The sequence below is a fragment of the Tyto alba genome, unplaced genomic scaffold, assembly GCF_018691265.1.
Source record: "Tyto alba isolate M040663 unplaced genomic scaffold, T.alba_DEE_v4.0 Super-Scaffold_9, whole genome shotgun sequence".
Lineage (NCBI taxonomy): Eukaryota > Metazoa > Chordata > Aves > Strigiformes > Tytonidae > Tyto > Tyto alba.
Window position 1 is genome coordinate 24,520,259 of NW_024881330.1, and position 26,607 is coordinate 24,546,865.

The following is a 26,607-nucleotide window of genomic DNA, read 5'->3' on the forward strand; positions in this document are numbered from 1 at the left end:
AAAAATAATTCTTTGTAGTCATTTTTCCTACTATAGAAGAAACTATTTATTTGAGACCCAATGCAATAAATGAAAGCTGTGTTTTGTCTGTTCTGCTTGTCACCTCACCTACTCTGCAAACTACCTTGAACTAATTCATTTTATTTTGTCCAGGGCCAAGCAGGCTCTTACTTTCAAAGCTGTCACAAAATGGTTTCAGCCCATCTCCTCTGTCCTTTCCCCGAGTTCTCATAATTCACTACAAGTTTACTTGCTCTTGGAGGGATTTGGTGAGACAAAGAAGAATTTCAGTACAGCTGAGTTGGATTTGGAAGAGGTAAACTGTGAGTGTTATTTAGATTGTTTACCCCTGGGAAGAGCATTTAGAAGCATGGGACTTTGGGTGGGGGTTTTCTGAATGTTTTATTTTTGGAAAATAAACCAATGATATTCCTTTTCTGCTTTTCTCAGTCTTCATGTTTCAGAAACCTGCCTTTGGTAGTTTACTCCCCGAGCTCTGTTCCCACTACCTACCTCGCATGGACATGTGAATGGATCAGGTTTGACATATCTGGCTCTTCCAGATTTAGAGCACTGAAAGGAAACTGTCATGCTGCATTTGACTACCCTCTGTCTGCCTATGCCATGATCCCCCAAGGCTTCCACCTCCATTGAGCGGTCAGTCACCCTGCCAATTATTTTCCCAGATTTCTTTCAACAACCCCAGCTGCCTTTCTGCCAGGTAACTTTTTCCATTACTTACACACTGCTAAACAAACCAATTGCCCCGAATGTCTTTAACAAACACACAACAACCTGGCCACAGTCCCACCTCGCTTCATTCCACAGAGTAACCACCACCCTTTTCTGCAACCTCATTTCTTGGTTTTGCAATGGTAAAGAATGTGTATCTCAGAGCCACGAGGCCCTCAGCTTGGTAGGTTCACTAGTCACTGCGCCTGTCTTAACATAGCAGACAACTACCATGCAAGTCATGGTTCAGGCTGGGAAAAGACCCTTCACCAGGCCAGTCTCAAGTACTACATTGATTCAGCTGCTCCAAGGGAGCCGTAAGAGCTACGAGAGCAGCGTGTTAGCATTTGAGCTTGTCACAGTGCTACAGATAATGTCAGAATTGCCTTCTGTGCTTCATTTCAGCTTCCAAAAGCTCTTGCCAAGCAAGGAATGAGAGCTAAGGGTTTGTGCTGGCATCCATTTTGAGAAAGTTATCTGGAGAACATCATGGGATCCGGAGAGCTTGTGAGAGTTTCTTTCATTGGGCAAGAGCTTCCTGGGTTCACAAAAATGCTCGTGTATCAGAGCCCACAGGAGCTGATCCAGATTCTCGGGGGCAGTTAACCAATGGGTAGTAACTGCACTAAGATACAGCCCAAGAACAGATGTGTGCCGCAAACTACATCTGATTCAACATGATGAACACAGACATACTGTCCAGATGATACACAGATAACACAGGTTTAATTATCCACAGTTTGATTATCAAGTGTTGACACAGTTCTTATGACTAAGTCACCCTTGAGATGCTCAAAATCTGGAAATCCCAACAACAGATAAAAATTTCCTTGTAGCTACATAAAGTCACAGTATTTTTCTGACAAACTTTGGCTGAGAGTTTTGAGCATTTTTAGCTCACCGGGCTTGCAGTACGTTTTACAAGGAGAGTGAAGTCTTAAGGCATAAATCATTGACTTAAAGGAAAACAACTGTGTAACAATATTACAAGATATACAGAACAGGATGCACTTGGATTCCAGTTTCTGTTCATTGGCTCACCAGAGACAAGGATCATAAATCAGAAATAGAGAATGAAAATCAAAGAAAAGTAACAGGAAGTGTCAAAATGAAAACCTGGCAGAAATTACCAATAGGAGGAAAAGAAAAAAGACTCCAGATGTTTTTTAAAAAAATAAAAACCTGGGAAAGATTCAGTGAACGAAAGATCTACAGGCAGAAAAGAACAAAATGATAGCTTGGGTGGGGGGGCTTCTCCTCTTTCTTTCTCGCATACAAGCCAGGTCTAGTGAGGCAAGAAAATATGTATCTACTAAGATGAGAGAGGGCAAGGGGGGAAAAAAAACATATAAACATCACCCCTCCTCCTTTCTTCCCATGAAGCACAGCTCTGGAAACTCTGATCCTAGAAATATTTCAGTCAGGCTCGCAATTCAAAAGGTTCATTAAATCCAGGATTATTACCACGAGAGAACTTGATCAGAGCAGCCAGGCTGTAACGTTTAAGGGGCTCCTTATTCACACCTACCTACAGGCTGCAGCACTCCCAGTCACACGGGCGAGCGGCGTGTGAATCCCAGCCCCGCGCAGCACCAAGCTTTTTCCTCTGGGGCCATCTGCCGGCTTTTTCGCAGATGCTTCTCGGGACCTTTCTGGGACCACGATTGCTTTATCAGGTGCAGCAAAGGTGAGTGATGCTGGAGCCATACAGCATGATTTCTCATGCAGCTGTAGTCCAAGTGGTGCTGGAGGCTGAATCTTTCCATCCCACGCGCCTCTGTAACGCCAACCGGCACAACATTCTTACACCGGTCTTCTGAAGACTTTACAAATAATCCAGCCCCACTTCCAGTACTTCCCTTGCGACCCGAGATCTGCCCCCTCCCCACGTGTGTGCCATACTTAATCTAACAATGGCCCTAAATTTTAATAATTGGGGGGGTAAGATCCTCTAAATCCTTCCTCCGACAACACTCCAGCCAACACTAATCTACTTGCCTAAGACTTTTCCAAACAAAACTGTGAACGAGGGAATTAATTTGCATACTGACACTTAGAAAGACGAAGTCATTAACTAATCCATATTTAATTTCTTAAAGAATCAAGCTTAGTCAGTAGACTCCTAAATTAAGAATAGATTACGTTTTTATTTGTACATGATCATTTCAAGGGTAATTCTACCAACTGGCATGTTTATATCATGCTGCTACTAAACTACGGTGTATTATTGTAAACTCGTTTTCAAGCTGCTTGACTCAATAATGGCTAGAAGCTTAAGGCTATCATTAAAAAAACCTCAAGAAAACACCAAAACTGACACACCAACCCACACCACCCCAGTCAAATCAAATACCTTTCTCCCTTCACCCCTCTAGCATACAAGTTTTATGACTGTTTGAACAACATTCATAAACCATACTGTAACATGAAGAAACCTTCACATTCCTAGCACATTCCATACAAAAATAATCTCCTGTTTTAAGGAACCAAAATATCCCCTATTATTAACAGAAAATGTATGCTGACACACCAACAGCAATTTGCATCTGAAAGGCTTATTACCTTTCAAAAATAGAGTTCTCTCTCAGACTAGAGAGAGACTGATATCCTTTCCAATTTAAGAGCTCCAGTTTCTATAATTCAAGATTATATAGCCGGGCTATATTTTATTTGCATTTCATTTAAGCACAGAGCTTTCCTACCACAGTAAGCACCCTCCTGCTTTCTGTGCTAGGTTTCTCTATTTAGCTCTGTTCCACTGCAGCCGCGTGTATTCAGACATGAGGAATTGCGAAAAGCCACTTGCTATACACACGGGTCCAGATCGCATGCAGTTACATGTGGAAGTGCACTGGAAAGTTACAATTCATCTGACCAAAAGACTTCTAAAAGGAAAACAATGATTTTCTGTGTATTGTTACAGCATCCACTGCTCTGAAGTAAAAAATGAACAATACACTTCTCCAGAGGTAAAGATCGTGATAATGAATGTGCTACTGTTAGAAATCCTTAGCAATGCAGACATCAAAAGTAATATTAGGTCTGTTTAAGCCTTAGTTATTTTCATGAATAATGCTACAAAGCTTTTTAATTAATTCAGAATTCTCAAGACATTGTTGGGGCTCAGAATCTGCTCAAATCTGAAACAGATCAGAAAGGCCACAGAAGACAAAACAGACATTCTTTGGTATTTTTGGCATTCTACTGCATTGCAATGATTCTTAAACCTCAATAGTAAGTCTTGCAAATCTGTACTGTAAAGATGCTGGAGTTCTTAACAAAACTAGCCCTTTTTTATCTGCTGGCTGGTTGTGTAGCATATAAAGTAGCCCTGTCAAGCTAACAAAACCCAGTGCTTCCCCACATCCCGCAGCCAATGAAAAATCCCCTCGAGTGACATATCCCAAGAGAGTTCTGGAGCAGTGAGAAGTAACATCTGGGAGAGTGTCTGACCAAAGACCAAGAATGAGGTCTTCATGCTCCTCAGTTGTTTCCTGATCTGGAATGTTTGGAAGGTCACCTTCTAAAGCCTTCATGTTATCCTTTTTTTTCTTCTTCTTCTCCTCTTTTAGTTTCTGTATCTTGTGCTTGAATATGTCATGATGTTTGGGTTCTTGAGGACCACAGAAGAGTTTGTTTTTGCTTAGATGCAGCAAGTCGTCTTCTGTTGGGATGCAAATCATGGCGTGTAATTCCGGGTTCCCCTTTCTCAAAAGAGACAAGTTGACCCATACGAGAGCCCTTGGGTAGCTCATCAAGATTGGCAAAAAGACATCTTCCGTCATTTCCTTCTGTCCCAGTCGAGAAATAAGGCGGATTCGCCGATCTTTTCCAGCAGTGGGATAGCACCAGGCTGATAACTGCATTAGTAGTTTCTCATTCCTATTAAAAAAATTTAAAATAAACATCAAGGATAGTTATTAACAAGCAGTACAACAGAAATCCAGTGCCCTGCATATTTGCAAGACCATGGTTAAAAAAAGCTCTGGGGATTTCTGTAACCTTCCAAGCTGGTATTTGTATCACTCTTAGCACAAAAAGAACATGGGCGAGTGGGATTCATGTGTGAGGCTATTACTTCAGAAGGAAACATTATTCATTAAAATCCCCAAAACTTGTTAAATCACAAATGCTCCAAAGCAGTTCAGAACTGCCAATGTTTTTTTCCCCTGATAACTACACAAAAATGAAAGACCTGCATTCAGGCACTTTCCAAACACTGTTGCTGCCCTCATGCGTTGCACTGGGAAGCAGGGGATTCTCTGTTTTCTTTGTAGACCTTATTAAGTAGTGCAAGAACCACCTGTGATGATGTATCAGAAAAGAGAATGCCAGATGATTTACGCAGCAACAGTTTTAAAAGCACAAACATGAGGCTCTGAAAGCTTCACCCACCTGAAAGCAGACAGAATATGCCAACTCCAAGAACACACTAAAATCAAGTGTTAAATTTATGATGATTTATGAAATTTACTTTATCTAGTCACCAAGTTTGCTGGGGAAAAACAGGACTTCCACTCAACAGCAAATTCTGATCCATGACGAAAGTATTTAATCTCCTCACCATATCTGGATCGAATAATTCTCTCATCTTAATAATCAAGGCCCAATTCAATAATACCCAACAAAGAAATAACATCTCACATCCATGTATCATTTTGACATACCTGAGAACAATAAAGTCACTTGTCATAGTTTCACCTCTCTCACCAAATTCTTGAGTGCTTGTAACATCCGCTGTCTTCAGGGCACCTTCAGAGCTTATTTCCATGGTCTCCTCTACCTCACCAGTCTTAGGGGAAGCTTCTTTGACCACTTCTGCTTTGAGGTCACAAAAGCTATGCCCTTCAGTTATGCAGCACTCAGGGTGTGGGGAAGACGGATGTACAAGTTCTCCTGAAGCTTTAATTCTTTCTTCCCAGTTCTTTGTCAGCTGCCCCCAAGGACAGACAAAAGGGGACAGAGTGCCCAGCTTGACATAATTTGCCCTTTTTGCAGGTGGACGTCTAAATGATAAATCAAATAGGTAAGAATATTTGTTTCCTGGGCCCTTATTCAGTCCCTAGCACTTCAAAAGGCTGTCTACTTTTTCCTGATGATCTGATAATGTTTTCTGTTTTCAAATCCGAATATTTAGAACAGGAAGTTAACTATGCATTCCTTTTGTAATCTCATTGAACAACAATTTTGAAGTTATACTTCTAGATAACACTGCTGTACTTTTGACCACCATATCTTTCAGCCATGCTGAATATTTCTATCTATTGTGACTGATGCCACCAGCTTTTCCTCTGAACTTCTACTTTCCCCTCCTAAGTGGAAGGGAAACCAACACCAGCTGGTGCAGAGGACACTTGCAGCTACTCCATACTCATGGTTAAGAGTTCTGTGTTTATTGTAGTGAAAATGAAGGCAAACTTCAGAATACCTGGTATTTAAAAAGTAGACAGTGAAATATACCTCTTAATTCACTTTATTCTTTAACACTTAGTACATACTTTGATCTTCTGCCTTTGCCTTCTCCTACTTCATCTCTCATTTGTTGTTAGAGGAGCTTGAAATAGCTTTATTTTATTGTTAGCCTTACAACTGAAGATATCTCTGGGAACAGAAGGTTTTAGTTAATTTATATGCCCTGTCTAGCAGAGTTTTTCTGTTAAATATCTAGGATTCTTTTATTTTTTTGCATATAATACTAGGATTTGAAACACTAGCGAAAGTTCTCATAAAAGTCCAAGTCAACAAACTTTTAAATAAATGTCCAAGTCTAAACAAACACAACAGATAATTAAGGCAATATTTTTAGTATTCATTTTTTTCATTCTTGCAATCAATTTTTAAGTTGATATTACCGTTTGAATTTTTCAAGAAGACTGGTTTCCAGTTCTTTGGCAAACTGCATTCCAGCCTGACAGTCTGGGAAATCATTTGGAGTGTGAGGTGTTCTCTGATATTCAGAATGCTTTAAGGCCTCTTGCAAGCCACCAACTCTTACACCTCGATATATCTGTTATAAAAACCAAAACCCCCAAAAAATCAGTATTTGTACTGATTCTCGGTTCCTAAATGAAACAAAACATTAATGCTCCAGAAGCTACCGCCTTAGAAAATGGGAAGTCTGTCACTTTAGCTTTCAAAAAAAATAAACTTAAGTGGGGTTTTCACAGATTAGATGCTCATTTAAACAAAAATGTTAGTCATGCTCTTTAAATTTACTTCTGAAAAACTATCAACAAAACTGAAGAGAATTTCACAAGTTCTGAGCTTGTACATTGCAGGAATGTCATATTACTTTGACAAGTCACTGCCCAGCTTATTTTAACTGTACAGTAGGTATCACTGCAATTAATCCTCCTGCACATTCGAAAGCATAAATTTAACTGCACAAAGATATTAAAATTGCCATCTAAACATTAAAAGCAGGATGCTCCAAACAGCACCAGAGGAGTATTCAAGTTTAAACTTTAACTCAAACTTTGTGTTTCAAGATCTCTCCCAAATCAGAGGCAACCAATTTGTTGACAGAGTGGTGCAGATAGCCAAGCTGGAAATGGATTAGTATCAGGCATCAAATGATTTCTCTTTAGAGGCCTGCGCCTGTGGAACACAAACCCAAAGAGCTATAGCATCAGCTTTCTCTCCTTACTGCCCACTCTGATTTCCTGCTTTAGAGTGCCATGTGGGCACAGTTATACCCAGCGGAAGACATGGAAAGCTATTGTTTATTTTTAAGATTTTAAGACCAAGCCTCTGTCATCAACCATGTTCATACACCCTCTTTTAAAGTGGAATTTTGATCCTATAACTGTGAATTGGTTACACAATGTGAAGTATACTCTCTAAAATCAATGATTTTGAACCAAATTATATAATTTGTCATATTTACTTGCAATTTGGAATGAAAGTCACTTACAAAAGGAATCCAGAAAGCCATGCCCCAGCCCTTTGGGAGATAGATATCCCAGCCACTCCCCCATCCTGGTCGATCTTCTCCAGCCATTTTCCCTGGCTGCTGCACCAACAGTATGGGAATCTTAGATTCACAAGGACCCAAATCAAGGTGTGATCCAGGTACCAGTAACTGAGCTCTCATACAGTTTAATTCCTGAGGAGGAGACATTTCCCATAAGTTAGTAACCATTTTTCCCTTCTTCCAGATACCCTTCCAAGATGCAAAGATGAAGTGAGCTTATAACTAGAAAAAATATACTAGTAATATGCTACATATTTGAACTGACCTTCATCGAAGCATGAAAAATGGTTTTAGAAAAAAAGTACTAAGCACCCTTTTTTTCCCCTTCTTACTTCCATAGACATTGATGGAGAGCAGGTACTGAAACTCAGAGCAAAAAATGTACAGCACAGATGAAGGAGGAAAAACAAGTATTGCAACTTGATATTTATAGATTTCTGCATAAGACTAGACTGAGCAGGTGCTTACAGACAGTCTGTCAATACATGGAGCAAATCTGAACTACATCCAGGGAGATGGGAAGAACATTTGGTCACAAAACAGTTTCACATAAAGCATGCTGGCACCAGGGTTTTGTCAATCACCAGTTGTTATACTTCATTGTAGCATATTAAGAATACATTTATTAAAAAATAGACCATCAGACTGCCTCTTTACATGTCCCTTCTGCATCAGCTGTTTTATAAGGTAAACATTACATTTGATGACAGCATGAAGAACTGTCATATGCAAAGAGATTGTCCTGATAACTGTTATGCACTAGTGTAATATTTTGTAAGTACTCTGCTTTTTTACACTATGTCAGCTAGTTTGAAAAAAACACAAAACTAACTTTCATAACAAGATTATTTAAAGATATGTTTCAGCCATACAAATATTTTCTCTTTCTTACTACAACAGTGTTGAAAGTTTATCACCCCTTGTAACTAAATCACCTTTTTACCCATGCATTTTATGGGTTGCTCCTCCATAGCCAACATAAATGTCAAGATAGGATATTTCAAACCTATAACAGCACATTTAAAGCTCTCTACAAATCACAGGTTACTGCCGAGAACACCCACAACACAGTGCTTTGTAGTTCAGAACCAGATGGATTTATTTCCTTCCAATGTCTGCAGTTCTTCTGTCAAGAGAACCATCCTGGCTATGACTGAGGAGTGAATGGCCACAGCCTCTCTGTGCCACTTCATCCCTTTTATCTGCTGCACAGGAGCCAAGGTGATGTAGGAAAATCCAATTCCAAACCCTTCTGATAAATAAACCTACAGCTACTTAGGCCTTTAGACAATCAAATAAAGTTTTCTTTTAATTGAATCATGAACAATGGCTGTGCAAGAACATTACACAAAGGCTGCAAAATAAACACTTCAACTCAGCAGCTAGATACTATGACATTAGGAAACTACTGCTCTTGGATTTATGTAAGTTTCAAGAGTCTTGCTCTGTGGGCTCTATGGACCATTAGCCATTTTCTTCATGGCAATCCACCTTCTTAGTTACCTGCTCTGAGATTTTATTTTCAGTGACGTTCTTACAGATGTCCTGGTCCCAGATAAAGCTGTGAGCACAGTTTACAGGTACACCCTCCAGGTACAGCTGCCTAACTTTATCATTATCTAAAAAAGAAGAGAACCTTCAAACAAAATGCAAGCAATTTTTGTGGCTTAAGTATCAAATTACCAAACCCACTCCACTATCATAAGTACAATGAGCAGACAACTAAGGAAACAGTCTATTAAAAGCTTAACAAGCATCACTGTATCTTACTATCACATGTTTGTCCAAACACAAAATACGAAATAAACTGTTAGCTTTAGAAGCATTAACCTCGCATTCTCTTACAGGCATTTCTTATTACAAATGACATCACCTTTGGCAATGTAAATTACATCTTTAGCGTGCCACTTTAATACTCTAGAATTTGACTTTTCACTTCAGTGTGAAGTTCAACAGGTTTGGTGGAAATTAGAAACAGCAATGTTGCAAAGACTGAAAAAAGTCCACCTAAGTAAACCTGTAAGAGAAGCAAGGATGACCTTTAAGAAATGTACATACAGGAAATATTTTTACAGATATGACTAGCATGAAACTACTTAAACGCTAGCTTCCCACTAAGAATCTTTTCAAGCTCTGAACTTCAAGGAAGGGTCTATTCTTTGCTTATGTCTATACAAACCAACAGTTGTGTGCACTACTGAAGATAAATAACACTTCTAGCTTTAAAACTGATTGTTGAAGTATTACATAACCTATCTCTTCTTCCATTTCACAATGTAACCAAAGAAGAGAAAATGTATACATACTTTTAGAGATCTATGGATTAAAAGCCTTCTGTGTACAGTACTGTAATGCATGCTGATCCATATTTTAAGTAAAATAATTCTTACCAATAAGCAATACAATGAACTTATTAATAGTTCTGTGATTAAAACTTACAGGGACTGCTGCTCATTTTGTCATCTACAAGATCTTACATATTAAAGGAACATAATGTGTCAGGTTTTGTTTTTTAAATCACTTCGTCTTTCAAAAGAAGATTTGGCTAATTTTTCCAGTTAAAGTTGACAAAGACTTTGAGCACAGAAGATACGGATTATTCAGTGGTACTAACAACACAATAGGTACCATCAATCGTAATTGCAATAATTATTTATTTAAAATCTGTAATCTTTAAGATGTCCCTATTACTCAGAGTTGCAAAATCCTTCAAAAGAAATATTAAATGCGGCAACACACCTGACAGTTTGATGGTGTTATTAAGCTGATATTTGCTATGCATTCTTGCTGATGAGTTATATTTTTGTGAGAGGGAGAAAAACTAAAGAAATTGCCAGATTAGGGTGCCATTCCTTCAAATTAAGAATGATACAATTAAAAAGGAAATCCTTGCCAATTCCATGCCAATTAAGCCAGAAGAATTCCTTCTTGGATCAAAAAGTAAGGACAGGAACCTGAGCAGGAACCTAGAAGAGCTCAATGCTCCTAGAGGTAAAGCACATTCTGTCTGGAGATACAGCAATTACCAATGCCTCAAAGGAATCAGAAAGACACCAACAAAACTGTGTGTAGTGGTGGTGGGGAATTCCTTCATGACTTACAGATAACCAAGAGGGAAGGGCACATAGTTACAAGCAAACAAAAGGTAAGGAAAGTGACTTTTCCATGTTCTGTGCAGAAAGCACTCATGAACACTAGTCTCTTTATGCTGAATTATTTAAACATGCTCTAGTTCCTTCAACTGTAAATTATTCACTGTAACCTTCTCTGATTTTTTTTTTTTTTTTTTTACCGCTTTCTATTACTACAGTTCAGGCAGTCTATCCTTGTCATATTCTCGGAGTTCTTTATAGAATATAAGAATTGTAATGGTATGATTTTTTTTTTTTTTTCATTTTAGAAAGCCTTTAAGTCAGTCTCTTTCCATCACCACAGTCCATCCAATATCCTCCTCACTACACTAAAATATCCTTCTCTAACTTGGTACATTCTTTCTCCTTGATCCCCAGTGAACTTGGAGAATTTAATCTCTCTACCAAGCATACTACAATTCAAATCACAGTCCCAAATCCTCACACCAGTTCTGTTATTTCTTACCTCTCTCCTGTTTTCTTCTGTCCACATTTTAAGACTGCTGGGGAAATAACCCTACTGATGAGTAACTGGCTGATGATAGTGGAAGTAAGATGTTAGAGCTAGTATAGGAAATAGGGAGGTTTATTACTAAGCACACAAATCTCAGCGGCGATCAGCACATTAGCTACTTCTGCTGGTGTCAGCGGTTGGTGCTTAGACAACACAGGCAGATAGAAGAAGGTTTTGTTCCATTTCAAGCTGTTGTTCTGATTTGCATAGTTGAGTATGTTAATGCTCTTAGAAGACAGGCCTAAGACTAAGAGTTCTTCTAACTGAAATTTTTCCTTCCCTCTGTGACGAAATGGCAGAAAAAGCAAAAATATGAACACTGCTAGGGAGCAGTTTCAGAGCCATAAGTATGTTGGCATGTGTGGTACTAGGACAACTGATGCCAGATACCTAAACTTCTGCAAGAGGGGTGTTTACAGGAGAGGGCTCAAGCTCTGCATCTGCAGAAGGAACTTTAGCTCACCTATCTTTCATGATGCATTCTCTTTCTATGCATCTCATTCACTGATCATTTAAAAGCTCCACCATACTCCATGTTGAACAATTTTTAAGGCAGTGGAATTTGCATTCTCCCATAGAAGACAGGAAAAGTATATTAAAATGTTGGAAGTATACTTTAAAATGGAAAAAGAACAGTACTAATTTGCAGTCGTGTAAGCACTGGCTGCTTACCGGGAGTCTTGACTTCCAGAAGGCATAAACCTGCTAAGAAGGCAGTAAAAAATGATTTATTCACAAACTTTCTATTCCCCAGCCTGAAGAAATGTGGACAGTTGTTTGATTAAATCCCATCAGCACGTGTCTATAACACACAGCTTGCACACATGCATATGCATTCAGGACTGACAGTAACTTGGAAAGACTGAAATTACCTTTGATCTGTTAGCATGTCACTCACAGGGGAAAAACTACAGGCATATCTTAGAACAGCATTTTGGAAAAAAAAAGGGATATGGACAGATGTGTATCATGTCACAGATTGCATGTACGACAATCCACCAGCAAAGATGATGGCTGTAACTTACTTAAACTATTCACTCATTTGACAAACAATGCACCTTTAATTTAGTAAAGATTTCCTAAGAAAATCAGTTAGCTTTTATACAACTTTAAAGAACAAGAGAGGCTAAAAGCACATACAGAATCTTCTAACATACACAGTGCCATTTCAATCTTACTAACACTAACCCTGATACACTATTTGAATGTCCAGGAAACAAAAAGGGGAAAAAAGTGTGGAATACAGCAAAGGTTCCTTTTTAGTGCTCAATCAACATGACACATCATTAAGGCAAAAGAATGACTACTAACATTTCTTAAAGATCAACTCACTGTATTACCACATCTGAGTAAGGTTACATCAAAACCAAGGCTCAGAAAGTTTATGTAGTTCTAAGGCTCATAAAAAGATTTCTTCTTACAGAAGGGGCAAATTAATACCACCCAAATTGAATTACAGATCTTAAGAGAAGTCTAGCTTTTTTTTTTGCGTGGGTGTTACTGTGGAAATGTTGGTAATACTATTGCTGTAGTGATGTATACTTTATGTCATGATTAAATTCCTTCCTTTTTTGGTTAAACAAATTGTTGCTCTTCAAAAAACTGAAGAAGACAGTCTCCATTCCTGGGTCACTTTTGGCGAAAGAACCAGGAGAATAAGGAGACAGAGCTTATTGGAAAAATGCTGGTAAAAATGTTAAGTCAAACTAGATTAATCTTTGGGAATACATTGCTTTTGATGAAATTCTTGCCAGATATTTCAGGAATTTGACTCCAAGTGTGGCCAGTAACAGCGCCCTGGGGAAGAGTACGGTGCTAGAATCAGTACGTAGTGTTGCATTTCCTCACTCCGCCAGCTCCTAGCCACTTGTGGCTTACAGACTTCTTCAGTTAGAGGTGATTCTTTTGCACTGAGTGGCCGTCAACAGGTTCTCCTTCATATATTTAACTGCTGCAAACCAGCCAGGCATTCAAGGAGGCTTATAGGAAAAAGGAATAACTCTAATTGGTGTATAGAGGAAGTGAAATATCCAACAAGACCCCATGCTCCAAGGAGATTATGAACTAAACTGATAGAATTCAGGAAGATCTTATAATGGGTCCTGAAACAGTGAATAGTGGCAAGAAAGCACAATGCTTGCATAGTGAGAATAGATTAGACATAAAAATGCATTTTCTAGAAGCATTTAAAAAAAATGTAACTTCTCTGCTTTTAACTACCTGAACAAGAAGGTCCATTAAGGCAGAGATACAGCACAGGTAGTAGCTGTCACAGTCGACTACAAAATTTGGTTAGGAACAAGTCTTTGGAGAGTAACAATAGCCTCTCTTTCCAACTAACACCTAGGAATACTCAGTGAGGGAGACAGGGGAGTGGCAGTTAGCCTTGAGTTTTTCAGGTAGGAGAGATGACTACCATGCCATAAGGTTCTCCTACTTCACATGTGCTAGGCAGGCAGAAGACTGTGAATGATGCGATAACTCTTCCCACACAGCATTAGGAAGTCACTCAGGCGGGAAATGTGGAAAACAGCAGCCACTTTCCCTGCTGAACCATCAGTCCCTCTTATTCTCTCCTTAACCATTTCTTGTAGATGGCTGCCCTCTCCTTTTCTATTTCCTTACCATGATGTCCTTTTGATTTTCTACTAGAAGGCAGTTGTATTATCTGTATTCTTTCATCCTTCTGCCTACTCAACTTATTTAGTAGTGTGTAACACCAAGTCCTTTAGCAGAACCTAAGTTAGAAGGCATCATGCAGTTTACCTTTCCTTGCTAGATGAACAAGGACCTTCTCCCTCTCCCAAATAAAAGTCAGAGAGGACAGATTCAGTCTTAACTTTATAATCAAACTAAAAAAAAACACCCACAATAAGGAACCTGAAAGCAACACCAGCTTTTCTGAATGTTTGTGGTTTAGAAGATTTTTTGCAAGTGAAGAATAACCCCTAGTAGAAAGATCTTGAAGATGGCCATTTCTAGCCAGCCAAAGCAAAAAAAAAGGCATAGGCATTTTATTTCTCTTGACTCTCTATCTTGCATCATTACCTCTTTACCATGGCCCTCCTTCCTGAGAGACAACCAGTGGGAGAAAAACTACTGAGACATTTCCAATGTCTAGATGCCTGCTGCTGATCTTGTCTTCTTGAACACATCTTCACAGACTTGACAAGCAGAATTACTTCTTGTAATTGCTAACTTCTCTACCAGCTCAAACCAGTATCTGTAAACAAGTGCTATATAGCTCACCTTACTTCTCAGCAGGAAGGAACCAAAGCAGAGGTGATGTATGCTGCAGCATTTCCAACAGGAACATTAGTGATGAGAAAGTTAGCTGAGCAGAACTAATTAACAGGAGAAAGGCTGTTCTAGATATAGAGGGTAGAATAGGAGGATGTAAGAAAATCCAAATAACAGAGTTGTGCAGAGAGCTAAAAGACAGTAACTGAAATAGGTGTTCATCCTGATTTAACCGAAAGGTAAGGCTAGATTATTCTAGTGTCTTGCAAACACACCACCAAGGAAATTAAGTATTTTCAAGTCTCTGGAACCTTCAACTTGTCCTATTTGCTACTGCTTGCTAGCTGGCTATTATGTCTCTCATATTAGGTTGACTGGACACAGACTGCCTCACCTAATTGAAAATGCCTACACAGCACTGTACACAAACCCCACTGTATACTGTATATGCTCTTGCACATTTCTTCAAGGACATTCACACGCAACTGAATTTGAATTTTGCAATGAAATGTTTTGTAAGTCAGCACTGAAATTAAAGTTTCAGAAGTCACACGAGCATCTTTCATTTTTTTAACATAACCAGCGTATTGGCTATCTGAATCGCTAATCTTGAAATGGTAATTTTTTTTTTTCTTTTCAGTGGAATTGCAACTTTCATCGCTGTAGGACTATAAACCAGAAACAGCAGATAGCTTCTTGGAGCGATAAGCAGCATCAGGAAGACTAAATATTGAGCAGAAACTTACTACGTAGCTTTTAGCACCTGGTTGGCCTTGCCAGGATTCGAACCTGGATCATCTGTATGGTCAGACAGAGGCTTCCACTGAGCACAAGACCAGCTTTGGTGCATGTCCCTCCCTCACAACTGCTGTTCTAAACCTGTGCAACTTCCAGGCTGTTTCTGTTCTACCAGGGGCTGCGGCAAGTGGCAGGAAACATTCTCAAATTGAATGCTAGAGAAAAATGGTAGGAGATAATCAGTAGATGACAGTAATGGAAAACAAAAGTACGGAGAGAAACTGAATCTCTTGCCTTTGGCAATTCCACAAGAAGCAAAATATAAGCAAGGCATTTTACCTTGGTATTTTTCAAAGTCTGGCATGGCTTTTGTCTTCTTTTTTGGCAAATTGACTCGAGGATCTCCAACAGTAAGGCCCAGTATTGTACCTGGTGGCATTTCTGACGGTGAACTTATCCCTTTAAAAATACACAGATGAACATTGCCATGAAACCACCAAATAAATTGTGATCTTTTTCTGCACTACTATTTTGTGCATTTTTGCTTGCAGGGATATGATACCACTGAAAGCCAGAGAAACCATCCAGAGTACTCATTTTAACATGTTTTGAAAACTCACCAATGCTTGTTAAATGTCCAATAACAAAAGACAGCAGCAACAGTGTAAGACTTAGTTAGAGATTACATTTAAGCTTAGCATAGAGGTGAGGTCATACAATTTACAGACTCAATTCATCTTTTGCATTTGGCATACCTCTTAAAGAACAACCAACCTTTGTTTTATACTTGTCTTCCAAAGAAAGGAAATTTAAAAATGCTTTTTAAAAACGTTACCTCATCTCTGCTTAACTGCCTCACATTGGATAGCTCGAGCATAGTGTGAGATCTATCAGAGCAGTTCCTTACCTGCTTCAGCGCTAGAAAGTGAGATGTTGTTAACTTCATGATACATTACAACTCAGCCACTTATACAGCTGTTCATTAGAAACAAAAATATATAGAGCAAGGTATATTACTTTCACTCTGGGCAGGAGCCTACCATTTTATCTGTGGAGATATTGTACAACTTACTGCCTTAATTTGGTGTGTATGGGGGGAAAGAGTAAGAGTGTGCATGAGACTGTATATCTCATCAGCAATCTCAAATCTAAGTTTATGAAGAAACAAGATTCAGTTTATCTGTTAACAATTTGGACTATACAGAGGATTAAAATTCCCTTAAAAAAACTTAATGTAACATTTCTCAAATCTCTGACATGCTACAGTAATTACCTAAGCACGTGCTCAATGGCATTACTATCTTGATCAAGCAAAAAATAAGCACTTCCAGATTGAAATCAACTTATTAGCATGCCAGCTTTGACCACTAGGGTTTAAGAGATTCCCCTTCCTCCCACAGCACCCACATGCTTAAATACCTTCTAACAGCTCAAAGATAGCACTTTGGTGTTGATGAAGAGATACTTTTTCAGAGTCCTTGCAGTTTTCTACCCACCAGTTATTCAGTTCTGTCTCCGAATCTGCCATCTCCTGGAAAACAACACATCTAATTAAACTCAGGTGGTTATTCAGTATTTTCTATCAGCATGAATTTACTGTTTGCCTTAACCACCACAGTCACTTTCTTCCTCTTCAAGTTTCAAACCAAAATAATTTTTTCCTGCTGCAGTCTATTCTTATACTCCACTTCACTGTAATCCCCAATAAGATGTTCAGTTTAACCTGTATTCCAAAAATAAACACGGCAATCAACAATGTTTCCTAATTCTGTTGTTAATTATTTCTTACAGAAAGCCAGAGATTTCATGGCCTCGTGATGTTTGCTGCAGGAGACAAAAACAAAAACCATTAAAACGACAGTGATGCTATGTAACAAGAGGTCGACAAAACAGTAAATCCTGGAGAAATTACATTTTTGATTGAAAACACAAAAGTTTCCTACACCTGACATGTCTTGCCCTTTAGCTCACTGCTCAAGAAACATGTCCTATGGTTTGTCAAAGAGAACACGAATTATCCTGGACCTCTTGGCAGAATACATTACTATAGCAGAAACTACATAGCCTGCTCAGCAGCACCACTGCTTCTAGTTTCTTCCTACCCATGCTTAAAATCGACAGGAGTTCTTCCCGAGATCACAGTTACTCATGAAGCTCAATATAGAGAAGCTAACAGAGTAGAAATATACAGGTTAGCCTTTATAATAAGTAAGGCTAGATAGTTTGTGATTCTTTCTAGAAAAAACAAGCTTGCACATTCTAGACACCTCATCAAAATTACAGTAATACCCAAACTGCCAATTTCCTTACTGTTTGGAGAGAAGCAGCTTTCAAGGTCTCTGTAAGGACAGAGTGTGATAATGGGCCAATCAGCCGATACCTGAGAACCTCCATGGTTCTATCACTGAAAGAGAGGAAAATTTCAGGTGAATGTATTCACACAGCACACAATTTTTTCCCCAGTTCTGTTAAGCCAGAATTCAGCTATATTAAGTGGTTAAGGGTCACAGTTTCTGACTCTGCTATGAACAAACCTGATCACAATGCCAGTAGTCTGAGAGATCCAAGAGTAGGACTGGCATGGATCTCTAGTGCCATCACCAATTATTTTTTTGACTGGCACAGCTTTTTCTCCTTCTTTATCCTCCTTCTTTCTTTTCTTGCCAAGGCTCAGAACATCATCCATTTGTTTTTCCTCTTGAATTGATGTTATAACAGGCTCAGGAATATAGATTTCTTCAGGCTCTGAACACTGAAAAATTCCTTTTAACTCTCTCAGTATGTCCTTAAGAAAAATTAAGTTTGAATTAGGATGATAAGCAGTGCATTGCAAAGCTTAAGTACAGTTTTAAGAACAACACTCCACTATTTTATTTGCCTATATGGATTTAAGGGAATAAACTTAATTCTGCTGAAGTTCAGGGCTTAGTAGCAAGAGCTGAAAGTAATGCTGAATGCTGCTAAGAATTTATTCTCACTCAATGTAGGAAAAATTGCCGGTTCACAGAATTTTACTTATTTCTATTTTTTTAAAGTTCATAGCTAAATATCTGATTATGATTATCTGTGATGAGACTAAATTTAGCCTGTTGGGGGTGCCAGTGGGAAGGATGTGAAACAAGCAACATCACACTGTAAATGTATCCTGAAGCAAGTGACACTAGAAAATAACAAGCTCAAACACTAAAAAACCTCAGAGGCATGCACCTTCTGTACAAGCTTAATAAAAACAAGCTGCAGAACAAAAATGCCATTAGAGCCGAAACAGTCTTCCAACTTTTAATTCCTAAAGCCATGTACTGTATCCAGCTCTTCGACACTTTTCAGAAGGTATCTTCAGCGTTAAAAATGTACACTACATAAAGAAATGAGAGTTTAACTATATAGGAAAAAATACCTGTTTGAGAGCTGGATGCACCCAGATCCACAACTGTCTGTTTTCAGACCCATCCCTGGGTTTCCAAATAAATGTAACAGGACCAAGCATATCCTCAGGATAGCGATCTGCTCGGTAAAGATTCAGGGAACCCTCAAATCTTCCAGACAGACAACAAGCTTCTTCAAATGTTAATCCTAAAGAAGAAGATACTTACTGAAAACTGAAATGATCTCTTTAAAAAAACAAAAAAAACTGAAATTGAGTCTGGCTGATGGGCTGCTAATGCTGTACCACATTTAGTTTATTAATAAACAACTGAAAATAAGAACATCTAGTCCTAGTATAAGACACTTTAATTTTGTTTTTAAACCAAAATCACAACTCAATATCAACTCTGTTACTACTACTGAGATTGATAGGATATTAAAAAAGGAAAAGGATGGTTCATCCTTTAGTCTATTCAGAATCTTTATTTTGACCGACATAAATTTTACCTGTGTCAATGCTACATATTCGAGCAAGGGGCTTCAGAAGCTCATTCTCTTTACCAGTCAACTCCAGGCAACAATAATATGATAAGTCCTAAAACAACAGGATAGTGGTAAAGTCAGAATAACTCTTTAAAGTGAGCCTCGCAAGGAAAGGCCAGACAGAGCTTCACAATTTACACTGAAGTAGTAGTTTTTCATTCACTAAAATTTGTGTCAAAGAGAAATGAGTTTTCTTTTTCAACTTAGAATTGTTAGTTATAGGAGAGCTGTCAGGCACTTCTCATTTGAAGGGCCAACCTGCCTCTCAAACCAAGAGACTAAAAAGGACACGGAACAAGGTGCTTGTCTCCAATAGCACCCTGCTCAGGAAGACGACGCAGGGATTTACTGAATCTCTTAGCTCTTGAGACAACTGCGGAATGTAGTGTTTCAGTCACAGTTACCATAAGACTCTTCGAAAGGTTCATCTTGTTCTCTCCGATACTCACCACCCTTCATTACAATTATGAAATCACTCATTTCATACTTAGCAGTTATTAACAGCTGACACAACAATACTTCAAAGAAACAGAAATATTCACTATAAATAAACAGTTGATTACTTCACCTTGGCAAAATAACAAAGAAAACAGATGTAAACATGGTACCTGAAGAAGGCAGTGTTTTGTCATGGCTCGGTAACAAGCCCTGTAGCTCTTCTCCGTAGGGCTATTTCCTAAACAGTATCCCCATTTCTTCACCATATGAAACCTCTTTGCATGCCAAATATGTGTTTCCAGCCAAATGTTCTTTCTTTGCCTGCGATTAAACTCTGCTACCAAATTTATGTGGCGCCTTCTAGCTTTGCGGCATTTAGTCTTTGACTGTTCTTTTTTCTGATGTACAGCTTTCTCAGCCTGTTTTTCAAAGAGAAGACATTGAAGTAAATCTCAAAAGGACAAACTTCTGTAAAAGAAAAAGGCTGACATATATAAGGATATAGGAAGCATTAGCATTGAGTTATACTTCATTCTGATGTTAGTTCTCCATAATTCTTTGGGCTAACACTTTGAAACTGTATAAACAAGCCCCATCCACACAAGTGCATCAAGGTTTGGCTGGAACCTATGGATAAGCCAAAATCCCCACACATTCAGAAAGCTACCAGTGAACGGTATGATTTGCTGCTTTGAAGTTTTTGCCCAACATCAATACATCCACATGAACATGACATTAGCAACACCTGGAGATCTGACCTCATACAGAAGTAATATGGACTCTCAGACTGACACGTAGTACCCTAACGATTCTATAATGTGTAGAAGCGAACAAGAAAAGACTGTCGTGATGTCTTGGCCAAATTCTTGATAAATACCCAGTCAAGGTCTGACTTATTATGGGTGAGTGCATGGCTGGAGAGGAAGGCCTGACTCTCTCGATCAATGATTTGTCTTTTTGTGAAGAGAACTGCTGGAAGGAAATAGGGACTGTAAGACACACAAAAAATTTCTTAGGATGTTCTTCGTAAGCTCACCAAGGAATAGCTGACAACAGACCACTGGTTATAAGAATAGCAAAGGAATGAGAATGCTACATCACTGCCAAGAGCATAGAAAACACTGAGGCAGCCCATGAAATCAAACAGAAATGCACTAAAAAATAAAATAGATTCCCAGACCCATCAGTCCACCACACAGTAGGCAATATAAGCCACTGCATCACTGGTATGTAACTTCTTGGTTCAGAAAGACAATTAGAGAAAAAGGGATGTGGTGTCATAGATGAAAAATGTATGTCTGTCTTTAAGCTTATGAGGAGATAAGAGATGGTCCAAGTAAATGTTTGGATGACAACTGTCACAATAAAGGATCTAAGAAAAAGGAAGAAAAGGCAGCAGAATTGGAACAGTTAACTTGAATAAGCAGACTTCAAACACTGAAAAGTACTAGGCAGAACCTTTACAAAAGGAAACAGCACAGGAGGTAAGACAAGCTGCAAAAGAACGTGAAATAAAACAGCCTGTGCAAACACACAAACTACATCAAAAGATCTGAGGAAAGAAGACATAGCAGAAGAAGTACACCTGCACCAGGGCCAATTAAATAATCTTGAAAATCCAAGAATCATACAAGGAGTGGAAACAAGGATCGGAGAATGTGTGAGCATGTACAGAGAAGTTATAAGGGCTATCATGTGAAAGGAGTAAAAAAGCAAGACACAAAAGAACCAATAATAAACATTAAAGAAATACAGATTATTTAACAAGGATAGAACACATATGTAACTACACAAAATAGACCATGCCTTCTTACTTCTGTTCTCAGAAAACAGGAAAAATTGCATCCCTTGTCACGATTAAAGCCAAAAAAAATGACAACCAGAGTAAAAGATGACATACAGATTATGAAGATCCAATAAAACACACCCTAAGGAACTTGTGTGGAAGTACCCAAATCAATTTCTGAATCAGGAATTCAGGAACTCAAGGTGGTGGGAGTCGGGTCTCAAAGAATTTAGGACGTGAGAAAAAAGACATTCCAAGGGAAAACAGAATGCAAGAGATATGTCAGTCAACCTCAATAGACAAAAAACTCACTAAGCAAACTCACTTGATCAGTTTAAGAAGTGTCTAGAGACAAAGTGATCAATGCCAAACATACAGATAATTTCATAATAAAATCCTGCTGAATCAATTTTTAAATATTGAAAAAAAAAAACAACAAACCACACAGGAAGGTCACAGTGGGTAAGGAGCAATCTGACTAAAGGAGCATTCTGACTAAACGTTGAGATACTGCCACAAAACGTGTTTTGTGTGCAACCACAAATAGCCACGTCTTAAGCAGCACGCCGTCTGCCAACAGCTTCAGCATACCTCCCATGTTTGAACTGTAACACATGAGCCATCATGCTGGTCATGAACGGGCTGTGCTGGCTTGAGGCCGGCAGGGTTGCACCCTACAGCTGCGGTGGGGCTCCTGGATTTCCTGGGACCAAGGCATCGCCTGAACAACCCCTTCATGCAGTGGACCCTTTTATTATCACTACTCTAATAACCTTTCAAGATGTCCAATAAAGCCAAGCGGTTAGTGAGATCTATTTAAGCTACCATCAAATTGGTGTGTTCCTGTATTCTGAATCCAAACGTCAGTCAAAATGTGAGGGCCTAGGTACACAGGAAAGTTTTGCAGATAAGCTCGGGTCTGAACATTAACAAATGTACATCTGAACACTGTGCATTAACTACGCCCACCATATAATTTATCAAATACTATCCAAAACATTTATACCTCTTTCTTGGCAATCTCTTGGAGCCGCCTGGGTAGGCGTTTAATATTGTGACTCATAGCTCGCCTTCGCATGTGCCTAGGTAGAGTCTGGAAAACTAGAGAGTTTGAAGACTTCTGCGCAACTGCTTTCAACATGGCATTGATCTCAGCAGCACGAGCTTGTGCAAAGGTAGACACTGGAATGAAAAGAACTGCATTAGAGCGTGACAAACAGCAATAATGACAGAAGGGGACGCTGTACGTAAACTACTGAATTCCAGCAGAGTATTCCTAGTACATCAGTCTAATAACTTCTTGGGATAAAAGTAAATACTGTATACTATTACTGAATAAATTAAAATTCTTTAGATACTCAGAAGTTTTAAGATATGGTTAAACAAATACTTATCCATGTATGAATCTGACAGGCATGGTATAACCAACAAGTCCTATTTGCATTAAGTATTTCTTTATTAAATTAGAGTAGCAATGTTTTCAGATGGCATTGAGAGACGAAAAAACTTCAGCATGGAAAAAAGAGGAAGCAGTAATCATATTTCAGGCTGTTTTAAAATGATCAAATAAAAATCCAGAGGTTGGTCTTGTTTTATGCTCATGGAAGTGTACCTACTATCAGAGCACCATCATATTTGAAAAGCTTATCTGCTCTCCTAAACAAACGCTCTGTTAGATGAAAAGTTGTCTTTAACTCACACCATGGGCAAAACCAGTTTCACTGGCTACATTAAAAGCAGATGACTGTCAGTACTCATTTTGCTGGCAAACAGAAACCAAAATGTATATCTCGTTACAAGTAAGTGCAACTTTTCAACTCAGAAGTCTGAATTGAACAACAGCTAGTCATTCATTCCAGTACACAACCACTTCTGTACTTTGGAGAAAATCAGGAAAAACAGAAGAACATAGCATCAGTTCTAATTTTTCCTCTTGTACAAAACCAAAGACAGACAGCAAACTTAATCACCAGCAAGTTGCCCTGTATATATAAATTATGAACTTTTCCTTATATACAAACCTGTTATGTATTTTGGCATTTCCTCAGAAATACTCTGGCGTCCTCCTTGCCATCCTCCTCTTCCTCTGCCTCTCTCTCCTCTATTTTGCCCTTTTGGTAAATACTGGTCTTTTCTGTAAGAAGGCCCAGATGACTGATTCGAAAATTTCTGCTGCTGATACTGCTGCTCAGAACGAACATCTCCTGGAGGGTTTAGAGATGAAAAGAGGTAACAGAAATGCAAAGCAGCCTGAGTAACTGATAGCAACACACAGTCTTCCCTCACGAGACTGCATCGTGCATTCCTACTATATTTAATATATGTACCCGAAAAAGTCATCAGAAATCAGAAGAATTAAGTTCTTTTTTGATACTGCTGTCCTGCAGCAAGACTCCAGTAGATTAAGTAACTTTCGCACATTCTGAAAATGGTACTCAATCCAGACTTTGCCTCCAATATTTTGTAAGACCCAACAGGAAAGACCTGACTAAAATTCGTCTACACAACATCAGTAGTGACTTTTACTATTGTCTAGTCAGGGTTTTAGTACCAAACGAGAAAAGTTAATATTTTTTCCTCTTGCCTCTTGATTTTTTTTTTTCCCTTAAGAAAATGTATTCTTGTCTCACTTACATGTATTTCTGTTACAGCAACAAATAAGGTAAGCATGATACATGTATGTTGGTGCAGTAAGCTACTTTTCTGGCACAGGCATTTAAATCAATATTGAAATTAGTAACTAAAGTCTACAATAAGTTTCCTAAGGTATAGAAATACCTTTTAAGGATGATAAGCACCTGACAATACTTCAAGTTTAAGAGGGCCTTGAAGTCCATCTGTCTTGGGTTTGAGTGAGTGGTAGGGTTTTTGGTAGCAGGGGAGGGGGCTATAGGGGCAGCCCCCTGTGAGAAGCTTCTTGAAGCTCCACCAGCTCCAAGTCAGCTCCACTTCTGCACCAAAACTGAGGCAATCAGCTGTACCTCTGCAATAACATATTTAAGAAGGGACTGGTGACGAGCAGTCCAACTTATGAGGAGGAGTTGTGACAGCTGCGTGAACACCAAGGTCAGTGGAGGAACAGAGGAAGAAAGGAGGGGGGAGGTGGAGAAATGGGGTGAGAGATTAAAAACAATGTTCTGAAGTTGATCAGATTCTTAAAGAAGCCTACCCCACTGCCCCCAAAATGGTACCATTAGCATGATGAACAGCCAGGAGCACATTCACCTACAGCAGCATGAAATTTATGTGAACTTAAACCGGCAAAAACCTCCTTTTTCCATTTCAGATAAGCATAAAGCTGAGTTTTATGTTCACAGCAATGTTGTTGCAGCCCCAATGCAACCACACATCATGTAGAACTGCAGTAATCCAGATGAAAAAATAATCTGGGGTAGAAACAGAAGTTAGTTTTTTGTGGAACAACTCCCTCATCTGGGTTGTCCACATGGCTGAGAGCAGCACTGTCCAGACAGTGAGATGAAAGGGAGAATAAAATAGCTGGGAAAGCGGGATGGATGGTGTCTCAGTCAGCAAATCTATGTAGACCTACAGCCCAAGCCAATTGTGGCAGGGTAACTGGACAGCTATTAACTCATATCACAAACGCACCCTTTCACTATGAAGTTTGACTAAGAATGGAGAAACTAAATATTTTAATCAGAAGATGGAAGGGTGTTTCAGAATACAATGACTGACTTAATACATAAAAAAAAATTAAATTATTTCAAGTACTATATAGATCCATAGTTTGATAACTCCTATTTAGATTTTTTCTTTCCTGTTTCTACAGAATAGCCCTATGAAACCAATATACTAAAGTTACAAAAGAATTTTACATGGATGAAAATGCATGCTATTCAACGGGACAGAAAAACATAACCATGTAATCTTAGAAGTTCCCTGCTACAAATAAAGTTGGCAAAATGGGTTTAATCTGGCAGTACTCCTCTAATGATATTCCAAAATCTTCAGACAGGGCTGACCATAATTTGCTATGTCATTCTGTCCGCTTAGGCACTCCTGTCTCCTCAATACACTGTGACACTTAAGCATTTTTTTGTTCAACCACAAAAATGCAATTTGTCAATTTCTGAAGGCCTCACACTAACAGACCTTGTTCTTAGGCATGCCTTTTTTTTTTTTTTTTTTTTTTTCCCAGAAATAATATAGGTAACAAAATAAAAACCGGAATGGGGGCGGGGGGGGAGGGGCAGGGGGTGTAGAAATCAAAGTCCGATTGAAGCATACGGGATGCAGGTCAAAACACAGATGAATAAAAGCATCTGGCAAACAGGCTGACAGGATCCTTCAGTCTTCAGCTGCAAAGGTTACCTGTGCACAAAATGCTCCAGCAACGACCTGATAACGCTGCCATTTTAGGGAAACGCCTTGCTGCCTCTTGACAATACTCTTCCACAGATGCAGGAGCCACAAGCTCCAAAAGGCAAATTGGTTGGGCATTCTGATCTGATGGAAAAGTATTTAACATGGGGCCAGCAGGCTAAACCACCGCCTCCTGCGGCTCCTAGGTCCGACAGAAAGAGAAGGGAGGTCACTGGATGGGCTGTAACATCCAAATGCATTTTAAGTCTAGAAACCACAGTAGGAGGTTCGGGATTTCTCATGTAATCGAAGGGATGACAGAGAAGCGTGTATTAAGGGGAGTTATGACAGAACCGGAGCTCCAGGAGTCAAGGGCAGGGGACGAGAGCCTGGAACGCTCCCACAGCCGGCACGCCTCGCCGGCCGTGGGGGCCGAGGAGCCGGGGACACCCAGCCCTGAGACGGGAAACGGCCCCTCCGCGGCCACCCACCCCGGCCCTGGGTAGAGGATCCCCCGGCCGTACCTGGGGGCGGGCAAGCTCTGCTCCCGCCGCCGGGGAAGGGTCCTGACTCCGCGGGAAGGGTGACGCTGGTCGGCTGGTTCCTCATCTTCTTGGCCCGCTTCTTCTCCCTCGCCCCAGACATCTCCGGCAGGGCCCGGGGGGGGGGTGCCAACCCGCCCCTCAGGCAGACCTGAGCGCCCGGCGGGGGGACTAGGGAGCCTCTCCGTAGCGGGGGAGAGACGCTGGCGGGGGGAGCGGCCACCGGCCCCGGCGCGGCCTCCACCCGCTACACGCGGCCGCCCGCAGCCCCGCACCGCGCA

The 26,607-nt window shown here is 39.6% G+C and overlaps 1 protein-coding gene across 1 annotated transcript; it reads right to left on the reverse strand.

Annotated features, from left to right (window-relative positions):
• Positions 1-1,430: 1,430 nt before the first annotated feature.
• Positions 1,431-26,591, reverse strand: POP1 (POP1 homolog, ribonuclease P/MRP subunit). The gene is made up of 15 exons (XM_032987894.2): positions 26,309-26,591; positions 23,483-23,665; positions 22,468-22,643; positions 19,846-20,094; positions 19,202-19,289; positions 18,726-18,901; positions 17,863-18,113; positions 17,639-17,732; positions 16,748-16,859; positions 15,668-15,787; positions 9,209-9,324; positions 7,646-7,837; positions 6,585-6,739; positions 5,400-5,738; positions 1,431-4,614 (listed from the first exon to the last, which is right to left on the reverse strand). The coding sequence occupies exons 1-15, from the start codon at positions 26,427-26,429 to the stop codon at positions 3,954-3,956; spliced, it is 3,033 nt and encodes a 1,010-aa protein (XP_032843785.2). The 5' UTR covers positions 26,430-26,591; the 3' UTR covers positions 1,431-3,953.
• Positions 26,592-26,607: the final 16 nt, after the last annotated feature.

Excerpts from the sequence above, each read along its gene's own strand:
- POP1 (XM_032987894.2), bottom strand. The coding sequence starts at position 26,429 with ATGTCTGGGGCGAGGGAGAAGAAGCGGGCCAAGAAGATGAGGAACCAG. Across the intron at positions 20,095-22,467 it reads AAGAGATTGCCAAGAAAGAG|GCTGAGAAAGCTGTACATCA; the intron begins GTATAAATGTTT and ends TTTGAAAAACAG. Across the intron at positions 18,114-18,725 it reads TGCATCCAGCTCTCAAACAG|GACATACTGAGAGAGTTAAA; the intron begins GTATTTTTTCCT and ends ATTTTTCTTAAG.